The sequence below is a fragment of the Mercenaria mercenaria genome, chromosome 19 (genome assembly GCF_021730395.1).
Source record: "Mercenaria mercenaria strain notata chromosome 19, MADL_Memer_1, whole genome shotgun sequence".
NCBI lineage: Eukaryota > Metazoa > Mollusca > Bivalvia > Venerida > Veneridae > Mercenaria > Mercenaria mercenaria.
Window position 1 is genome coordinate 46,132,712 of NC_069379.1, and position 21,638 is coordinate 46,154,349.

Consider the following 21,638-nt stretch of genomic DNA (forward strand, 5'->3'; position numbering starts at 1 on the left):
GGTAGACAAATAAATCTGCTTATTACTTAAAATTATCAGCAACTGTCAGTTACACAATCTTGATGCAAATGAAATTCAAGTAATTTACAAATAAAATGACTTCATATTACAAACAACATTATTTTCTATTATGTATAAAAAAAATAATAAAAATAATGATTTGTAAATTTCAAACAACATCTCATGATAATATCATAAGACTACTTGCATTTACAATACCAAATATCAGAGGTAAAGCCTTGTGATTTCAGACAAGATTTTTCTTTTATAAGTCTATACAAGCAAATTGGATGAATTAGTATACCCCGCCAAGGTGAGGAATGGCAAAAAAAATATTTCTAGCACAAAGTTAAGGATGTAAAGTAAGAAGCAAATAATTTCATTAGTCAAAATCATTTTAACAAAAAATTAATGCTTCTTTTTTTTTTGGGGGGGGGGGGGGGGGGGGGGGGGGGGGGGGGGGAAGGAGTCTGGCGGGTAAGGGTAGGGTACCAAATTTCACGTGTTGATTATCAATATTGATGGAAAATTAAAAATGTAAAAAAAAAAGGTGGGGGATGTTGATGCATTATCGGGGTGCAGGGCAAGACCGAGCGGAGAGCGAGAGTGAGGTTGGCGAACAGTACAACTTTGCATACTAATAAATATTCATGGAACGTTTGAAAATAAAATAATAATAAAAAATTTATTGGAGGGTGGAGGGGAAGGGCAGGGGGAGGGGATGTGATCAAGGTAAGGTGGTGGCCAGGTCTGGGTACAAAACTTCAGATGTTTATACTAAATGTTCATGGAAAAGAATGAAAGAAGTTTAATGAAATTCTACCAATGGGTTGGTTTGTTATGTACAAATCTGTAAATTTTTAAACATTCAATTAAAGGGCAATAACTCTATGGAAAATTGACCAATTGAAAAAAAAACAGGCATCATCGAAGTATGTTTTATATTTATTTCTAGTTTTATGAAATTCTACCAGCTTGTTACTGAGAAATGGCTGCAGACGTGGATTTTTCATTAAATCAAGGGCAAAAACTCTAAGGGAAATTGACCAATCCAATAAAAACCTTGACGGGCATCATCGCAGTATGTTGGTTCATGTTTAATTTAAGTTTCATGAAATTCTACCTTCTAGTTATAACTGAGAAATGGCTGCGGACGGACGGACTGACTGACGGACAAACAATGCCATTTCAATACCCTTCTCCCAATTTCATCGGCGGGGGATGTTAAAACTTTCAGGGGCCACAACTCTGAAACACATGACTTAAACTGATCAGTTCAATAATTAAACCAAGAGCATGATACCAATTATATCATATTTTTAATAAAATGACAATACTTGACAGGATAAATGCATACAATTTAAATCCTGTTCATCTTTATATTAAAAACCAAATCAAATGGATGAATTTAATATACTGGATAAAGTCATAAAATGGTATTACAAAGTAGTTATGATGCTAGGTCAGAGGGCCATGCAATATATGCACTATAAAAATAAAGGGAGGTAATTTGTCAACAGTTATCTTTCCTGATTGTCTGAGCCCATCTTTCATCATTAATGAATTTCCACATCAGTTTTCTTCATTAGCTATGAGATATATCCATTTTAATTTGAAACAAAGGGAGGTAATCTGACATAAATTAGTCCATAGTTATGTACCCTGATTGTCCGAGTCCATCCCAGGGCATAAATCAATTTTCAAAATCTTTATTACTTACTGAAATAAACTAGTATTTTAATTTGAAACAAAGGGAGGTAATGGATGAGACAGACTGCCCCTGTCAATCTACCCAAAGTCACAACCAGTTCAAAAATCAAAAAAACTATGCTCACAAAACTGGATGAAATTACAAAATGGTATTACAAAGTATAAAAGATGCTAGCACAGAAAAACAAGATGGTCATGCATGCAATATATATAAAACATAAAAATAAAGTGAGGTTATTTGTAATAGTTAATTATTCTCCTCTGATAGTTTTCAAATCAGCATCTTCATTAGTTACTGGGACATACCTATTTTAATTTGAAACAGAGGGAGTTAATCTGACATAAAATCAGTTCATAGAATTTTGTAATATGGAACCTGACTGGTTCTCGTAAGGATTGATACAAGTGCAATTTTGATTAAGATCTAACATCTCTATTGTGTTCATAAGATGAAAATTATCAATTTCTGGTAATTCAGGTAATTCAACCATAAGTAACGAGTCCTTCACCATCCACATCATGGACCACTCCATCTTGAATATACTTCACTCTGTAGGCTGCAATGGAACATATTGAATAACTATTAATATACTGCAAACAATTACTGGCAAAAAGTAACTTTTTAATGCTACTGACATAATGATATAATGTTAATTGATTGTTGGTGAATGATAAAATTAGGTCCAAAGTAACTGCATACTGGGAGGGATGTTTTAATTACTATTACCTTGCTTTTTATACTAAGTATCTTGAGCATAACTTCAGAAGTATTAGTGGTATATGTTTGATACTTCACACAATGATAGCTGCAATTGTGAAGTAGGTCAGCCTATCACGTTTCTTTTTTAATTATCTCACTTTTTTCGTATAAAACAATAAAATGCTTGTCCAGAGAATAACTTGAAAAGTATTCAAGACCTTTAATGATAGAAGGTGAAAGTGTTGGGAATCATGACTCAGTTGTATTGATTTCTTTCTTAAAAATTCTTCGCTTTAGTAATTGCAAGGGAGTTAATGAGATGTTATAGTAATTGTAAGTGTAGTCAACCCTTGATCACAGATTATACTCTCAGTTACTTATTAAGTCAGTGTCACTATAAATACATGTATAACTAAATATACTTACAATTTTTGTTAATCCTTATACTCCTGGCCTTGTAGGAATGTCCATCCTTATACAATGCCCAAACTTTTTCACCAACAGAGAACTGAAAAGACAAACAAATATTCTCATTTATATCTATAGGAACTTGCACAATGTCATAAGGTAACAGAAAAAGAAAACTAGAAAATGCTTTTGCAAAAAAGCGCATGTCTCCCCCAATGCAAAGTCCTATAGGCAAGAAGTCAATAGGGGTCAGGAGCGAAAGTCAAAGAGACACTGATGGTTGGCTGCAATAGGGATCATCTACTTGGCATGTCCAGTCATCCCGCTAAATTTCAACTATCGTGGCCTAGAGGTTCTCAAGTCACTGTTCAGGCTCCTGTGACCTTGACCTTTGATCAAGTGACCTCAAAATAAATAGGGGTCATCTACTCTGCATGTCCAATCATCCTATTAAGTTTCAACATTGTAGGTCAAGTGGTTCTCAAGTTATTTCCAAAAAATGATTTTACATGAACAGGCCACTGTGACCTTGACCTTTAATAGACTGACCCAAAAATCAATAGGTGTCATCTACTCTGCATGTTCAATCATCCTATGAAGTTTCAACATTCTGGGTCAAGTGGTTCTCAAGTTATTGATGGGAACTGGTTATCAATGTTCAGGCCCCTGTGACCTTGACCTTTAACGGAGTGACCCCAAAAACAATAAGGGTCATTTACTCTGCATGAACAATCATCCTATGAAGTTTCAACATTCTGGGTCGAGAGGTTCTCAAGTTATTGATTGGAAATGGTTTTCCATGTTCAGGACCCTGTGGCCTTGACCTTTAACAGAGTGACCCTAAAATCGTTAGGGTTCATCTACTCTACATGACCAATCATCCTACGACGTTTCATCATTCTGGGTCAAGTGGTTCTCAAGTTACTGACCGGAAATGGTTTTCAATGTTTGGGCCCCTGTGACCTTGACCTTTCACAGAGTGACCCCAAAATCGTTAGGGGTCATCTACTCTTTATGACCAATCATCCTATTAAGTTTCAACATTCTGGGTCAAGTGGTTCTCAAGTTACTGACTGGAAATGGTTTTCAATGTTCAGGCCCCTGTGACCTTGACCTTTAATGGAGTGACCCCAAAATCGATAGGAGTCATCTACTCTTCATGACCAATCATCCTATGAAGTTTCAACATTCTGGGTCAAGTGGTTCTCTAGTTATTGATCAGAAATGGTTTTCAATGTTCAGGCCCCTGTGACCTTGACCTTTGATGGAGAGATCCTAAAATCAAAAGGGGTCATCTACTCTTCATGATCAATCATCCTATGAAGTTTCAACATTCTGGGTCAAGTGGTTCTCTAGTTATTGATCGGAAATTGTTTTCAATGTTCAGGCCCCTGTGACCTTGACCTTTGACGGAGTGACCCCAAAATCAATAGGGTCATCTAATCTTCATGATCAATCATCCTATGAAGTTTCAACATTCTGGGTCAAGTGGTTCTCTAGTTATTGATCGGAAATGGTTTTCAATGTTCAGGCCCCTGTGACCTTGACCTTTGATGGAGTGACCCCAAAAACAATAGGGATCGTCTACTCCAGCAGCCCTACAACCATACGAAGTTTGAAGGTTCTAGGTCAAATGGTTCTCAAGTTATTGCTCGGAAATGAAGTGTGACGTACGGACGGACGAACAGGGCATAAACAATATGTCTCCTGGGGGAGACATAATTTTGATAAACATGGAAATATTTGTTGTTTTTGTAAAGAGGGCTTTGAAATTATTACTTGACACATTAAATGCATTAAAACACTATTTTTTGTCTTTTCTCAATCAAATTTCTATTGTGTTTGTACTGGGACAGATATAATTATATTTCCTTAGTGACTGAAGAGTTCAATACATTTATAATTCTAAATTTACCCACGTAATATCAAGTATAAGTTACTGGCATGACTTTGTGTTAATGTTCTATGTCTCCGAAGGTTTAAATCCTAGCACTGGCTTCAATTTCTTTTCTTTCTTGATCTTGATTTTTTAAACATGTTTAAATGCAATATATATTACCTTCTGATATAAATAATGTGTCATAATACTTATTTTCATGCAAAATAATCTTTTGCCTAAATATGACGGCCAGCGAGGCTCTTTAAGAATTTCATTTGTTGATCAAACAAGTAATTTTTATGGGATTGCTGAAAATTATATTTTCACTACTCACTCAAAAGCTTCTTGTCTCACCACAAATCATACTTTAATTTACACTGAAATCCTGAAAGTCTGATACACAAGAGCATGAATTACATGCAAAAACTTGATCAATGTAAATTATTATATCTATTACCTTTACTTTCTTGCTTGGTTGCTCACTTTCATCCACCAAGGGCTCCCTTTCATTCTCAAGTGGTCGCTGCAAAGGAAAACATACAAGTAAGAGTTTAATGTCAATTTTGACCTTTAACATCTATGTGTGACCTTGAACCTGCGTCTCTCCAGAGCACATCTACTCATCATAGACAAGAAACCCCTACTGACATTTGACCTCAAATTGTGACCTTGACCTTTAAGGCAGGGGACCGAGTTTTGCGCATGACACGTCGTCTTATAATGGGAAACATTTGTTCCAAGTAATATTAAAATCCCTTCATGGATGACCGAGTTATGGACTGGACACAACATTGCGGACGGCCAGCCGGACAGAATAATGGACGGACAAGTGCATTCCTCTAGTTCCCGGAACCAGTAGGGGACTTATAAGATCTACCTTATTACGTCATCTTTGTTTGCATAGTTCTTTAATCCTTTTCAAATATTCTTAAAACAATTAAATTTTTTTCTGCAAAATCTATATTTTATCATTGTGTGCATGTAATTTTCTTCCTACATATCTGAAACTTGTTACCTCCCTGAAATTCCTTGTATTTTACAAATAACTTCATAGTAATTTAATAAGTTGTTGAATAAATTTGATGAATTACCATGATTTTATTTACTGTAGTTATATCATGCAGAAACATATGTTCTGCCACTTTAACTGTGATTATAATTTCAGAACACTACAATTAAACTCATTTTCTGGAAAGTTTAGACCTACAATTCCAATTCAAAATGTTTAGTGATTTGCCAATTTGTCACTTTATTAATATTCTTTTTAACATTTAGAAGACACATTTTTGCATGAGAAGGCTTGATTCATAAGCAAACAATTTTAGAAATAATTTACCTTAGCAGTCCTACTGGATTTTTTCTGCTGACTTTCGTTCTCACTAGAGTGGGCCCTATGATTAGCGGCCATTACTGCATACTGAAAAGTAATTGTACATGTTAAACATGTGACAAATGTCATGAATTCATTATAACAACAATTAAGTCTTTCTTTCACAATACAATCATCAATCAAACATTCTGCAAATAATCTCTTTGAATTCATCAAACCCATATATAGTTGTCAAATTAGACAATATCATCTTTCAAATCGGAAAATGGATTTTACTTTTGAGTGAAATACTAGGTAATATCATGTCAGATGTGTAGTACAGTTAAACCAGTATTAAGCAGCCAACCCAGTGGAAAAAGGTGACTTTATAATGCAGGTAATTTATACAATGAGTTTTGGGAAATGAGGCAACTACTTTAGATATGTTGGCTGATTAATAAAGATGACAGCTAAAGCAGGTTTTACAGTAAAGTAATCACACACGCCCAAGTGATAAATTACAATGCATTATTTGTAAACTGACTTGTACAACTATAAAAAAAGATCTATTTCCATTCTAACCCGATCATTTAAATTAAATCTAACAAATGTGCTAAAATATTTGCTGTGCAATCCTAATCAATTGCTTTTTCAACATCTCATGCAATAGCATGATATACTGGTTTTAGATCATGCTAAAATTCTTGTATCTGTATGAAAGGACAAGCAAACCATGTTCTTTGTGCCGTTACCTTGTTTCACTTTCTACTGGTATACTTTCAATGATACTGTTGCATGCAAAAATAATGTGGAAGCAAAATGCTTATCATCAAAAGATTAACAACGTTTTACATACCTTTTTTACTTCATCTCTTAGTTTTTCTATTGTTTTAAGGTGATCCTTATTGTCAATCTGCAAAAGAAATATTGAAAATCATTAAAAACAAGGAATCTGTAAAACCGTAAGTACTTGCGGTTGTCAGAATGTGGACTAAATCAACAAGACCTCGGTAGAGGGAGATAATTAAATAAAATGGCATTCAACGTTATGGTTCTTTAAAATGAACTTGCTGAATTTGCATGCAGTTTGAATAAATAATTGTGATATTTTAGTTATTCCCCAGAACAGAACAATGAGTAAAGGGAAATAATACAAGAGCTGTCACAGGAGACAGCGTGTTCGACTATTTCGATGGTGGATAGTGAAACTGGGCACATCTGAGGAAACTAGAGCTGTCACTGGAGTGTTTAATGACTCCAATTGTGGATGAAGATATTACACAATAGCCCGAGTCTATGTCAAAAATATCAACTTAAAGTAATAAGAGAGGTAAAAATAAAATGTATCAAAACATTATATAAGTATATCCTAAGCAAAAAGGGGCATAATTCATTAAATATTGGTGCCAGAGTTATGCACCTTGTGTGGGTGATGTTGCTGAACAACTATTTTAAGTTTGAATCAAATCCATTCAGTAATAACAGAGACAGAGTGAAAGTGCATTAAAACTTTAACCTAAAATTCTAAGTAAAAAGAGGGAGTAATTAATGAAAAATTGGTGCCAGAGTTATGCACCTTGCACCATATGGTGTGGGTGATGATGTTGAACAACTATTTTAAGTCTGAATCAAATCCATTCAGTAATAACAGAGGTAGAGTAAAAGTGCACCAAAACTTTAACCTAAAATTCTAAGTAAAAAGGGGAAATAATTCATGAAAGATTGGTCCCAGAGTTATGCAACTTGTGTCATATGATAAGGGTAATGATGTTGAACAGTTGTTTAAGTTTGAATCAAATCCACTCAGTAATAACACAGATAGAGTGAAAGTGCATAAAACTTTAACCTGAAATTCTAAGTAAAAAGGGGAATAATTCATGAAAAATTGTGCCAGTGTTACGCATCTTGTGTCATATGATGTGGGTGATGATACTGAACAACTATTTTAAGTTTGAATCAAATCCATTCAGTAATAACAGAGATAGAGTGAAAGTGCATCAAAACTTTAACCTTAAAATCTAAGTGCAAAGGGGGGATAATTCATAAAATATTGGTGCCAGAGTTATGGCCCTTACATCAGATCATGTGGATAATGATAAGGAATAAGTATTTTAAGTTTAAGTTTGAATCAAATCCATCAAGTAATTACAGAGATAAGTTGAAAAAAGAGGAAGTGCACCAAAACTTTAACCAAGGTGGGGATGCGGAAAGACGCCGACGCCGGGGCGAGTAGGATAGCTCTTCGTATACTCGAGCTGATAAAAAGTAGGCCATGTAGAGTTGTACTTCTTTGATATTGCATTTTCTATCGGTGGCTTCTTTCATACTGTGATTTTTCATTCAAAAGCCTTTTTCAACTTCAAGTCATGTTCCGGACAAGCATTATTAAATACAGGGGGATACTTCAAAAACTTGGTAAAGTAGACTAATGGTTCTTTAAAACTTCATTTCCTCTCATGGCCTATATGATAACAATTTAGACTAGCCAGATTTATTAGACCAGCATGTAAGACTCATAAACTACAATATCTACACATTTATTACCTTTAATTTCTGATTTTCTTCTTGCAACTTTCTCACCATGATATCTTTATTCTTGTTCTCTTCCTACATAGAAACAAATAGTTACATTAATGTCTATGATAATAAGTAACGTTCCAAACTTGTGTTAATGGCTACCTATGGTAGCCAGGTCACCTGTGAACAAAGGCCATACTCCAAGATACCTATATTGACACAAAGAATCTTATGACCCTCCATCAGGGACAGCTTTACAGACAACTGAATTCCCTTCCCCACAGACTCTTAGACACTCTGGGATGACCATTTGTCACCCCTTGGTTCACAAGGGTGACTATATACCTATATGTATGACATTTGTGTGCTTCTTTTACATATAGGTTTTGTAGAGTACCCTTACATTTGTACAAAACTAGACTGGATCTTATAGCTTTCATCCTCACGATTATATACATGTATATATAATATTGTCAGAGTGCACAATGTATGGTTGAGTCATACTGTATAGCAAATGCAAAGCACTCTGGTAATGCTGCCCCTAAAATAACTTATAAATCATTTAAAGCTGCTACAGATGTCAGTGCTATGAACTATTTTTAACATGTCCCAAATTGTTATCATACAATATAAGAGATAATCAATCAAATTGCAAAACAAATTTGAACAGTTGTTTGAAATTACATGCTGCAAAAAGTAAACCATTTTTTTTGTGGATTACTTAATTTGATAATACAAAGATTTTTGCAATGGAATCTGTAGCCAAGTAGCTTTAAGCTGGCAAATTCTAATTATTTAAATTTCATCAAAAACGTAGAACCAAACCTTCAATCTGTCAAACTCCTCTTGAGTTAAGCTGTAAGTACGTTCATCTGAACCATTTGTAGCTGTATTGCACTAGAAATAAAAGAAATTAATTTATCAAAACCAGCAGTAACAATCTTACAGAATGTAGAAGTATATATAGATCTTTTAATGCTGATGCTGAAAAGCCTTAAGGATTTAATGGGTTTTTTGAAGAATTTACGAACAAGATGAAAATTGTGGAAAATTTACAAATGTGAAGAAATGTAAATCTGACATAATTTGTTAATTTATGATGGAATCTATCACCACGAGAGTATGAGAAGAGGCCAGTTTCCATTTTAATGCTGAGCACCAAGCAAGGGAGTTACTGGTACCATTTGTCACGTCTTTGGTATGACACGGCAGGGGATCGAACCCACGACCTCCCGCACTCGAAGCGGACGCTCTACCACTAGGCTATCGAGGTGTACTGCATTTGTGAAATCATGTTAGTTTATAAATACTACTTTAGCTTAATTCTATGTTTTTATCAGTAAATCTTTAAAATTCTGCTTCCTGGGAATAACCAGTACTGGTACATGAAAGCATGTTCGAACAACATTGTAAGAAAATGAAAATCGGCTCCCAATGTCATAGAAAAAGTAATAATAATGAAAGTCACTAAGGAATGTTTGATTATGACAGACTTAGTAAACACTAAATGCAGTCTTTGTAGTGTCTCTGTTATATGATAAACATGTACAGAGAAATGTTCATGACCCGCTTTTCCAGTTCACATAATTCAGTTTCTCATACACTGATAGACTGTGAAGAATTATCATCAACAATAAAAGCTATGTATTTACATCATCATTCTCATCTTCAGTATTGCCTGTTTTCTCATCGTGTGTTTGGTGTTACTGCAGCTTTCATCTTTCTTGCCGTGAGTCTGTTCCTGCAATAATAATTTAATGTACGTATACCCAAAATTATCTGACAAGTTTTCATCTGGTTCATATAGTTACCAAATGGTCTATGAAAGAAATAAACCTGAAAATGAAACAACTATCTCTTTTTACAATTTCACAAAACTATGTTATCAGATCTAAATGTATGATAGAATGTCTACAATATAAAAAAAATAATTTGCCACTACTTTTGGTTCGTTTACACTCTTTGTAATGCTACTGATGTCCTTTGGTAGGACAGTCCCTGTCAGATGTAGGTGACTTCATGAAGTTGAATTTTAAAACAGAGATACATGGGTTGTTGCGTCTCCAGGTAGAGCCTGGAAATGAAACCTATAAGGCACCTTTTTCCATTAGCATCCTCCATATGATAACCTTGGACCAGACACCATCGGGATAGGGAATTAATAATTGATACAATGTCATGGTGGATTTCAACCAGCAATAACCCATGTTATAAGGTTAACTGATAAATTCCCAATCTAAACCATGCTGGATTTAAAGTGTCATTACCTTCAGTCAAAACTACTGGGAGCTTCGTTTAGTTTAAAAGAGTTCCAAACCAAACAAACATTCAAAACATTTCTAAAGAACAAACCATAACTTACAGCTCTTTCTGATAACATTTGACTCCTAATTCCTCCCATACCGTCAGCAACCTTCCCTTACTGTTGTCATCCAAGGCAACGAATTGTGTGAAGGCAGTCTGCTTCATCGGCTTCACGTCTGTCCACTGGCTGGCAAGTGCCTCTATTCATGCCCACATTACCTCATCGAGGTCAGCCATGGCAGTCATAGTCCTCAGTTTGGCTCTTGTCTCAGCATTTGACTGAAATATTAATTAGCATTCTAAACACTAAAAACCTCCATTCTGGAAGGAAATATAACACAAAAATATACATATATAAACACATGTATAAAAAAAATGTTAAATAGATATGTTGAGACCCAAATTTTCATTTCAAGGTTTAACATGTAAATTGATTTATTCAGTCCTAAAAAATGATGCATTTTTAGATAATGTATTTTTGAAAATATGATATATAGTTTGCCTTACAGTGTGTGGAAAAATCTTTGATCATTTCAATGAAATAGGAAAAACTGATTCTTGAGATAACAATTTTCTCATGATTTTTTTAAATATAGAAGGTTTACTCAGGAACACAGACATACATGTATTGAGAATTGGATAAAAGTCAAAGGGACTAATTAATTCTCAATTCAACTACAAATCTGACATGTGAATCAGAAAATTGATATTAAACAATTAAAAGAAATTTAACAAGAGCTGTCACAGGAGACAGCGTGCTCGACTATTTCGATGCTGGATAGTGAAACTGGGCACATCTGAGGAAACTAGAGATGTCACTGGAGTGTTTAATGACTCCAATTGTGGATGAAGATATTGCACAATAGTCTATGTCAAAAATATCAACTTAAAGTAATAAGAGAGGTAAAGATAAAATGTATCAAAACACTATATAAGTATATCCTAAGCAAAAAGGGGCATAATTCATTAAATATTGGTGCCAGAGTTATGCACCTTGTGTCATATGGTGTTGGTGATGATGTTGAACAACTATTTTAAGTTTGAATCAAATCCATTCAGTAATAACAGAGATAGAGTGAAAGTGCATAAAACTTTAACCTGAAATTCTAAGTAAAAAGGGGAATAATTAATGAAAAATTGGTGCCAGAGTTATGCACCTTGTGTCATATGATAAGGGTAATGATGTTGAACAATTGTTTAAGTTTGATTCAAATCCATTCAGTAATAACAGAGATAGAGTGAAAGTTCATAAAACTTTAACCTGAAATTCTAAGTAAAAAGGGGAATAATTCACGAACAAATGGTGCCAGAGTTATGCACCTTGTGTCATATGATGTGGGTGATGGTGTTGAACAACTATTTTAAGTTTGAATCAAATCCATTCAGTAATAACAGAGATAGAGTGAAAGTGCATCAATATTTTAACCTGAAATTCTAAGTAAAAAGGTGAATAATTCATGAAAAATTGTGCCAGATTTATGCATCTTGTGTCATATGATGTGGGTGATGATGCTGAACAACTATTTTAAGTTTGAATCAAATCCATCTAGTAATAACAGAGATATAGTGAAAGTGCACCAAAACTTTAACCTGAAATTCTAAGTTAAAAGGGGGAATAATTCATGAAAAAATGGTGCCAGAGTTATGCACCTTGTGTCATATGATGTGGGTGATAGTGTTGAACAACTATTTTAAGTTTGAATCAAATCCATTCAGTAATAACAGAGATAGAGTGAAAGTGCATCAAAACTTTAACCTAAAATTCTAAGTAAAAAGGGGGAATAATTAATGAAAAATTGGTGCCAGAGTTATGCACCTTGTGTCATATGATAAGGGTAATGATGTTGAACAATTGTTTAAGTTTGAATCAGATCCATTCAGTAATAACAGAGATAGAGTGAAAGTTCATAAAACTTTAACCTGAAATTCTAAGTAAAAAGGGGAATAATTCACGAACAAATGGTGCCAGAGTTATGCACCTTGTGTCATATGATGTGGGTGATGGTGTTGAACAACTATTTTAAGTTTGAATCAAATCCATTCAGTAATAACAGAGATAGAGTGAAAGTGCATCAATATTTTAACCTGAAATTCTAAGTAAAAAGGTGAATAATTCATGAAAAATTGTGCCAGATTTATGCATCTTGTGTCATATGATGTGGGTGATGATGCTGAACAACTATTTTAAGTTTGAATCAAATCCATCTAGTAATAACAGAGATATAGTGAAAGTGCACCAAAACTTTAACCTGAAATTCTAAGTTAAAAGGGGGAATAATTCATGAAAAAATGGTGCCAGAGTTATGCACCTTGTGTCATATGATGTGGGTGATAGTGTTGAACAACTATTTTAAGTTTGAATCAAATCCATTCAGTAATAACAGAGATAGAGTGAAAGTGCATCAAAACTTTAACCTTAAAATCTAAGTGAAAAGGGGGATAATTCATGAAATATTGGTGCCAGAGTTATGGCCCTTATGTCAGATGATGTGGATGATGATGAGGAATAAGTATTGCAAGTCTGAATCAAATCCATCAAGTAATTACAGAGATAAGTTGAAAAAAGAGAAAGTGTAAAAAAACTTTAACCAAGGTGGGGACGCGGAAAGACGCCGACGCCGACGCCGGGGCGAGTAGGATAGCTCTCCTTATACTTCGTATAGTCGAGCTAAAAACAGGTTTAAAACACAGCTGAATATTAAGAGAAATTCAAACATGACATATTCCTAAGCACTGTGGAGTTATTAGCTTCTCTAGTGCTAAAGGTCACAGCGACCTTGACCTTTGACATAATTTCAACTATCTTAATAGAGGACCACTAGGCAATGCAACATACCAAATATCAAAGGCCTATTCTTTGTGGCTTCAGACAGAAAAAAGATTTTTTTATTGTAAGTCTTTGTTAAACTTTCACCCCAGGAGTATAATTTGAAAAATCTTGGTACAGGACCAATAGGCAATTCTATACACCAAATATCAAAAGCCTAGGGCTTGTGGTTTCAGCCAAAAAGATTTTTAAATTTCTCAGCTAAAACATCTATTTTTAGCTCCCGTGACCTAGTTGTGCAATGGACCTGAACCATTCAAACACCTTTGAAAGAGGACTACCGAAGGATTATTCCTGTGAAGTTTTATCAAAATCAATCCGTGGTTTAGGAGGAAATGTCCAGAGATGGTTGACAAATACACACACGGATGTACTGACAAATGCATCCACATATAACAGACATTGACCGATCACAATAGCTAACAGGCCAGATTCCATCATGGGTTCCAGAGTTATGACCCCTTAAAGGTCCAAAATTGGCTAATTTGGCTTTTGCAGCCATATAGTAACCATTATAAAAAAGTGCTCAGAGGAAAAGTTTTTGACCTTGGAAGTCAACTTGAAGGTAAAGGTCATATATCTATTTATCAATGTGAAGGTACTGTGTCAATGAGTAATGTTTGTGAGCTTAAAAAAATCCATATTTATAAGCAATTATGTCCAAAATATGATGTTTGACATTACATCGCTCACACTGAAGTACCAGTTTTTGTGTATGTATGTAAGTACATAAAGATGGACAGACTGACATAAAATATGCCACCAACCCAAAGGATACAGGGGCATATAAATAAAAAAACACCTTTTTTACAAATTACTAAGTAAATCATAAAACCCTACCTTATATCCAAATATTGCACTAGCTTCAGGTGACCACTGCTTATTTCTTTTCATTATCTTTCGTAGAATTCTGCATTTGTCAATAAAATTCATTGACAATGACAATTCATCCACTTTATTATGTTGATATGCAACACTTAAACATTCTGTTGTACTTAGACTGTTCTTGTACACTGTCACGAGAACTAATGGGTCTACAAGACAACTGCTGTACAGTGATGCCAATGCTTCTCTGGAATGGTTCCCTCCAAGAACTTCCAGGGTCACTCCGCCAGGAACCTCAGCTTTGTCCATGCTGCCAGAGATGAAGATGGCCGCCAAGATTTTGAAGTGCTTGTCATTCACAAGGAAGCCTTCTCTTAACTTTTCTACATGCTCCCTGTTAAGTGGCCTAACCATACTTTCTTCAGTTGCTGGTTTAATGTTGTTGATGTGCACTTTACAACAGTCAGCTAAAATATATCAAGCAAGAAATATCTTGATAGCAAAGAAGAACTAGAACAGACAATGAAGATGACTAATACTCCTGAAAATGTGCATGGATACAGCTGCATGCCTGTAACTGGAATAACTGTCCATAGAAGGGCTTTTATTTCATTTATCACATGTTTGTCGTCACGGTAGTGTAATAAAGCCATTAAATAAAAATGATAATACATGAGTGTAATAAAGCTTCGACATCGATGACATTAATTTTATAGTACATGTCACGTTGGTCAAATTAACTTGTCTATATTGTAAAAGGTAGTAAAATCTTTGATGTTACGACAGGAAAGGCTAGCATGTGATAACAAGAGGACCAAAATGGTCCTATATCGCTCACCTGTTATCATTGCACTTAAGGACAAGTAGATCAAAAATTATGATTAAAATCAATCAAAAGAAATATGAGAAAAAATAGAACTTTTCTTATAGTTACTTCAAATAAAATTATTTTCAAATCAGGCCAGTAGTTTTATGCGCGAAGGATCACATCGAGCAAAATTTTGACTGATGAAGGACAGGAACAATAAAGGGAAGAAATTAAGAATAAATCTAAGTCCTCAGAAAAAATATCTAAGTCCAAAGGACAGGAACAACGAAGGGCAAAATTTAACCAAAAAGAAATAAAAAATTCTTACAAGGTACTGTATATGTCAAAATCTAAAAATTGGAGGTACAATCCGTGTTGTACCACACAAAAGTGGAGAGCGCATTTGGATGGCATTTGGATGGCTCACTTCAAGGTCATAAGTCATATGACTTTGTTTGTGTGTATATTGCCCTGCATTTGCGTTGATTGCAGTGCACTTGTTTTTATCTGGCAGATCCTTTTTTTGTTGACCTACAATATTTTGTTTCAGTTACTTCCCTTTTATGTTACTCTGAATAGCTTATTAACTCCCTGGGGCCGAAATGCGACTATAGGCGTTATATTTTCTACCCCTGTAGCGTCGATATGCGACTATACGCGCGTTATCAGGACTCCCCAGGACGGCGATTGACGAGTATAGTCGCGGCACCGGGATCATGATGATTGCGATAAGTACTTGTTGATTTTTGATAATCTTGACAAAGCAAAATTTCTTTGCATACTGGCTATTATGTCTTTGATGTAATAATTACTAGTTGTGCTAATAATTAGTTCCCTTGTTAAAATAAATGTCTGTAACTATGCGGTAATGTAAATGAAATAAAAAGACGATCTCCGCTGTGTTTCGTTCATACTGTATTTCAAAAGAGTAAAATAATGTCGTCGGCCAGAGATCTTTCGTAAAATGATGAAAATATTTATTTATTATCATGCTGATTCTGAAATATCAGTTCCGTCGGATGATGATTCCGACGATGCGATTCCATTATCAGATAAATGAATGGTCGGAAAATGTTAAGTTTTAGAAGGCTGAAATATTGGTACACTTACATTACATACGATACAAATGGATAAAAAATAACACAACAAAGCATGTTTCATAAAATACAAAAAAGTATATGTAAATAAACGCATGTTTGTAACTTTAATTATTATTCAAAGATGGATGTAAATATTACAACTTAACTGTCTCAGCGCGTGACACACAACATTTGTGTACATGTTTAGAAATAGATTATACATCAAAATAAACCACTGATATTTACACAAAACGGGTGTAAATTTATGTAATGCTGATGTAAATAATCAGTGTTAATGATGCATTTCTATTTATGGGAATTTAATGTTCAAATATCTATTAAACGCAGTAGGTGTGTTAAAATTATGAATATTTCGAAGTGAAAATTTCAATGTATATTTCAGTTTACACCCAAGTTAATCATGATTTCAGTTTACACCCAAGTTAATCCCTGCACGATTTCAACTGACTGTATGCGAGTGTGATTATGATAAGGTTAGATAATGTTCTTCGACGTCAGGTGGTAATTCTTATCCCGCCGCAGCAGGTATGTTACGATATCGGCCTCAGGGAGTTAAGTAACTTTATTATTATTGGCCTTATTGAAAACCCGAGATCACTACGTGACAGGTGAGCTAAAAAGAATATTACATTTGTGACTTTCCACATTGAATTTATTAAACTCGATGAATAAAACTGATAAAATGCTCGGCAGAGCCTCGCATTTTATAATTATATTCAACTTGTTTGATAAATTCAATATGAAAAGACACATATGCAATATCCTCTATGTAAATAAGAAGTGCCTATGGTTTTGTTAGGGTGTATACTGTTTGGGTGTACACTGCTGTTTGTGAACAGACTAAATGAAAGCAAGACAGCTATTTTCCTGTTGGCCGTCCGACTGACAAAATTTTAAAGCATGCCCTGTGCCTAATTATGACAAAGACTTCAGTGGTTTGAAAAAAAATGCAGCACAAACTGTACAAGTAGTGTGCTCCAAAAGGAAACTAAAAACAAAAGGGCCATGATGGCCCTATATCGCTCACCTGTTATCATTGCACTTGAGGACAAGAAAGTCCTCAGAAAAAATATCTAAGGACAGGAACAACAAAGGGAAGAAATTTAACCAAAAAGAAAAAAAAATTGGAGGTACCGTCCATGTTGTACCACAGACAACTAGTCTCGTGTTTTCCCTACGGCCAATAATAAAAAAAAAGTTACTAAAAATAAGCTATTTATAGTAATGTAAAAGGGAAGTAATTAAAAAAGTAAATATTGTAAATGGACAAAAGGATCTGCCAAATAAATCTGTTGACATAAATGAAATTTCAGATCAGTATCTTCATTAGTTATGGAGATATAACAATTTTAATTTGAAATAATGTGAGGTAATTTGACTCTGATTGTCTCAGTCCAACTAATAACAATAATGAAATTTCAAATAAGTCCTGTAAGTACTTACTGAAATAAATCCATTTTGATTACAATCAGGGGAGATAATCAGATATAAAATAACTCTGGAACCTATGACTGGATCTGATTTGTCATGGAATCCAAGATTTATTGTTGTTGAGACATTTTGGAAGTTTGTATCAAATAAAACCATACATGAAGTCTCTATATGGCTGCAAAAGCCAAATTAGCCAATTTTGGACCTTTAAGGGGTCATAACACTGGAACCCATGATGGAATCTGGCCTGTTGAAGAAAAGAAGCAGGATCTTGTGTTGATACAAGTTGTGTGCAAGTCTGGTTAAAATCAAATCATAAATGAAGCTGCTACTGTGCTAATTTCAGGGGCCATAACTCTGGAACCCATTAAGGGATCTGGCCTGTTCAAGAAAGGAACCGAGATCTTATGTTGACACAAGTTTTTGTGCAAGTTTGATTAAATTTAAATCATAAATGAAGCTGCTATTGTGCAGACAAGGTCAAAATAGCTAATTCTGGCCCTTTCAGGGGGCATCACTCTGGAACCCATTACGGAATCTCGCCAGTTCAAGAAAGGAATCAAGATCTTATGGTGATACAAGTTTTGTGTAAGTTTGGTTAAAATAAAATCATAAATGAAGCTGCTATTGTGCAGACAAGATCAAAATACCTAATTTTGGCCCTTTCAGGGGACATCACTCTGGAACCCATAAAGGAATCTCGCCAGTTCAAAAAAAGGAACCGTTATCTTATGGTGATACAAGTTGTGTGCAAGCTTTTGAAGTTGACAGATTGTGTCCAGGGTTTAATCACTTATTATTTTCTGTGTTGTTAATTACTGAGTACAGTTACTTGATTCCTGGTTGCTTTTGGGTTTCTCCAGAATAAAATGTAGCAGTGATCAAGTGATACAATGCAAAAATTTAGAAGTTTCACAAAAAAAAGTTCAACATCATGGAAACCATTTTTGTAATTTTTAGTCAAGAGATTATATTACTTACCAATTATTTTACCGCTTGCAGTAGAGTCAGGTGGTGTACTTCTGGTTGCTTTGTGACTATGTATTGATGTATCTGAAAAGGACTAAAAGTTTCCTTTCCTTATTTTTTGGTGTGTGGGGGTGGGGGTGTCATAAGCTATATATCATAAAGGCTGTCTAAAGCTGAAAAGCTTGCATGATTCTAATACTTTTTGAGATACATGCAAAAAAGAAACAACGGTCAACTAAACTTCAATATTTTTACATTTTTCAGGGGCCATAACTCTGTAATTTATTAGATAATTAACATTTTTGTTCTGGCGACATGGTAGTTTTGGCACTACGGCTTAGTTCAAACAAGATTATTTTCAACTTTGTTTTTATTTTTGCTTTTCTTTTTAAAATACTCATCAAGGACAGTTCTACTAATAAAAGACCGATTATCCTGTCAACAAGAATCGGCAATTTTTGTGAGACTGGGTCTCTAAAACATATGCGAAACACAAATTAAATTAATAAAATTTCAATGCACGGACAGATGGACAGACCAACAAAGGCCTGCTGCATATCTAAATGCCTCCCCCTCCCCCCCCCCCCCCCACACACACACCTGCTTTAGAAGGGGAAAAACAACTGTAGTCAAATATCGGAACTATGATGGTATTTAGTTAGTTGGAGCACTCTTGACAGTTTCCGTACCTGCGTCACTGGCCGCCGAGGACCTAGATTCACTGCTAGTGTTGTTGCTTTTGTTCGCCAATTCTGTCACTGAAAATCAAATAAACAATAAAACTTTATAGTTATGTTCATCACTTGATCCTGGGAAACTTCTGATGATTTTGATTTCATTTTTCATGTTTAGTGTAAATCTATCAATCATGATATACATGTCAGATAATGTAATTATTTTCAAAATAATCAGATCCATTGCAAAACATGCATTACTTTTCTTAATAAATATTACATCATATTCTTGCAGGCAGGGTCATTTTATCTCTGCCAACTGTCAGCAACATAGTACTACTGTATGTGATGCAGTACATAACCAATATAGAATTTACCTTTGTTATATGTTAAATCTATTACATAGCTCAATATTTCCTAGTGCGTCAATTAAGTCGCACCACTTGTGCACCTACACAAAGTCATGTATGTAAACAAGAGCTGTCTGTTTGACAGTGCACTCCACTATTCCACGACTTGACAGTAAAATGAATATGTCGCAATAACAGACCTCTACATTAAAAGGAAAATACACCAAGGGGCATAATTCTGTCAAGTTATTGGGATTGTTACCACATATGCAGATGATGATGGTCAAGATATATTTTGAGTTTCAAGTCATTATCTTATATAGTACCAAAGTTATGTCCAGAAAACAGAGGTTGTTAAAAAAAAGTATAAAGGTGGCATAATTTGGTAAAAAATACAAATCAGAGTTATGGGTATTGTTACCACTCATGCCGATGATGATGAAAAAGATACATTTAAAGTTTCAAGTCTTTATCTTATATTGCATTAAAGTTATATCCAGAACACAGATATTGAAAACAAAATCTTTTTTAAGAGTGAAAAAGGGGCATAATTCTGTCAAAAATACAATTAGTTATGGGATTGGTAACTATTATGCAGATGAGGTTAATAAAGAATTTTTTTTTAATTTCAAGTCATTCTCCAGAGATATCTCTATAAATGAAGCTTTCGAAAAAAAATTTAACATGAAAATTTTTCTAAGTATAAAAACCTTGTGCCATTGACCTTGGGTATAATGGGTCCAGCCCCTGCACATACTGTGTTTGTATGCTGAACAATATTTATGTGAACTAACAGTAAGATTAAGCAATAGTAACAAAGATATGACAGAAAAAGGTTGCTGAAAAACTTTAACCTTAAAAATAAACTAAGTATAACACCTTGGTGACATTGACCTTAGGTGTAATAGGCCCGACCCCTGTACATATTTTGTTTCTATGCTGGACAATGTTTACGTAGGGGCAATCCGGGTAAGTACGGACGAATTTTACAACGGGAGATCAAGATCTAGCTACACGCAAGTAAATGAAAAGAATGATTACAAACTCTTTTCCGGTTCATTCGGAAATATAGTCACGCGCGTTTTACCGTTTACTCCTTCCATTTGGTTGGTCCAAGATATAGAATATGACGTCTTAAAGTAAAGTGGCAAAAACGGCAAAGTACGGACACGGCAGTTACATTAGGTTACATTAAGATATAAGCAATAGTAACAAAGCTATGACATAAAACAAAGTATGCCAAAAAACGTTAACCTTAACCAAAGTATAACACCACAGTGACCTTTACCTTGAGTATAATGGGCTCAGCCTCTACATATAATTTGTTTGTATACTAGACAATGTTTATGTGAAGTTACAGTAAGATATAATCAAAAGTAACACAGATATGACAGAAAAACATAGGTCACGCCAACACCGTGGCGAGTAGAATAGCCCCCCATTTTTTCCGAACATTGTTCAAACTAAAAATGTTAACAAAGGAACATCAATTCAAATATAAATTTTGAGACATTTTTCTTAATTCTGCACCAATTAAACCAAGTAAAGACTAGATGCCAAAAGAATGTCACAATCCTGGTTCAAAATTACATGACAGTATATTACATAGACTGAATTTATATTTTTGACTAAAAGTGCAAACAAATGCTTCCAACAGTGCACCAGTTGTTTTTTCCACTTCAAAATTTAATTGCATGATTTCACTTTTTGTTAGGGTTAAAAAAGGCAGAAGGCCTAGATCTACCTGCAAGATAAATAGATCTACACTTTTAACAATCTGCAGTACCCGAGATCGATCTAAATATATAAATTCTAACATTTAAAGAT

The 21,638-nt window shown here is 34.5% G+C and overlaps 1 protein-coding gene across 2 annotated transcripts; it reads right to left on the reverse strand.

Annotated features, from left to right (window-relative positions):
* Nucleotides 1-1,837: 1,837 nt before the first annotated feature.
* LOC123533569 (uncharacterized) lies at nucleotides 1,838-19,755 on the reverse strand. Of its 2 annotated transcripts, XM_053531554.1 has the most exons (11): nucleotides 19,477-19,755; nucleotides 18,800-18,871; nucleotides 10,886-11,106; nucleotides 10,176-10,264; nucleotides 9,349-9,420; nucleotides 8,551-8,613; nucleotides 6,863-6,919; nucleotides 6,034-6,114; nucleotides 5,155-5,220; nucleotides 2,837-2,918; nucleotides 1,838-2,267 (listed from the first exon to the last, which is right to left on the reverse strand). In XM_053531554.1, exons 6-11 carry the CDS (start codon nucleotides 8,587-8,589, stop codon nucleotides 2,194-2,196), a joined length of 399 nt encoding a protein of 132 aa, XP_053387529.1. In that variant the 5' UTR covers nucleotides 8,590-8,613; nucleotides 9,349-9,420; nucleotides 10,176-10,264; nucleotides 10,886-11,106; nucleotides 18,800-18,871; nucleotides 19,477-19,755; the 3' UTR covers nucleotides 1,838-2,193. The 2 variants fall into 2 exon arrangements, 1 of the variants encoding a protein (XP_053387529.1); XR_008368627.1 differs by lacking the exons at nucleotides 1,838-2,267; nucleotides 2,837-2,918; nucleotides 5,155-5,220; ... (4 more) ...; nucleotides 10,176-10,264; nucleotides 10,886-11,106 and adding an exon at nucleotides 14,501-14,946 and having other exon boundaries at nucleotides 19,477-19,748.
* Between the last annotated feature and the right edge of the window lie 1,883 nt (nucleotides 19,756-21,638).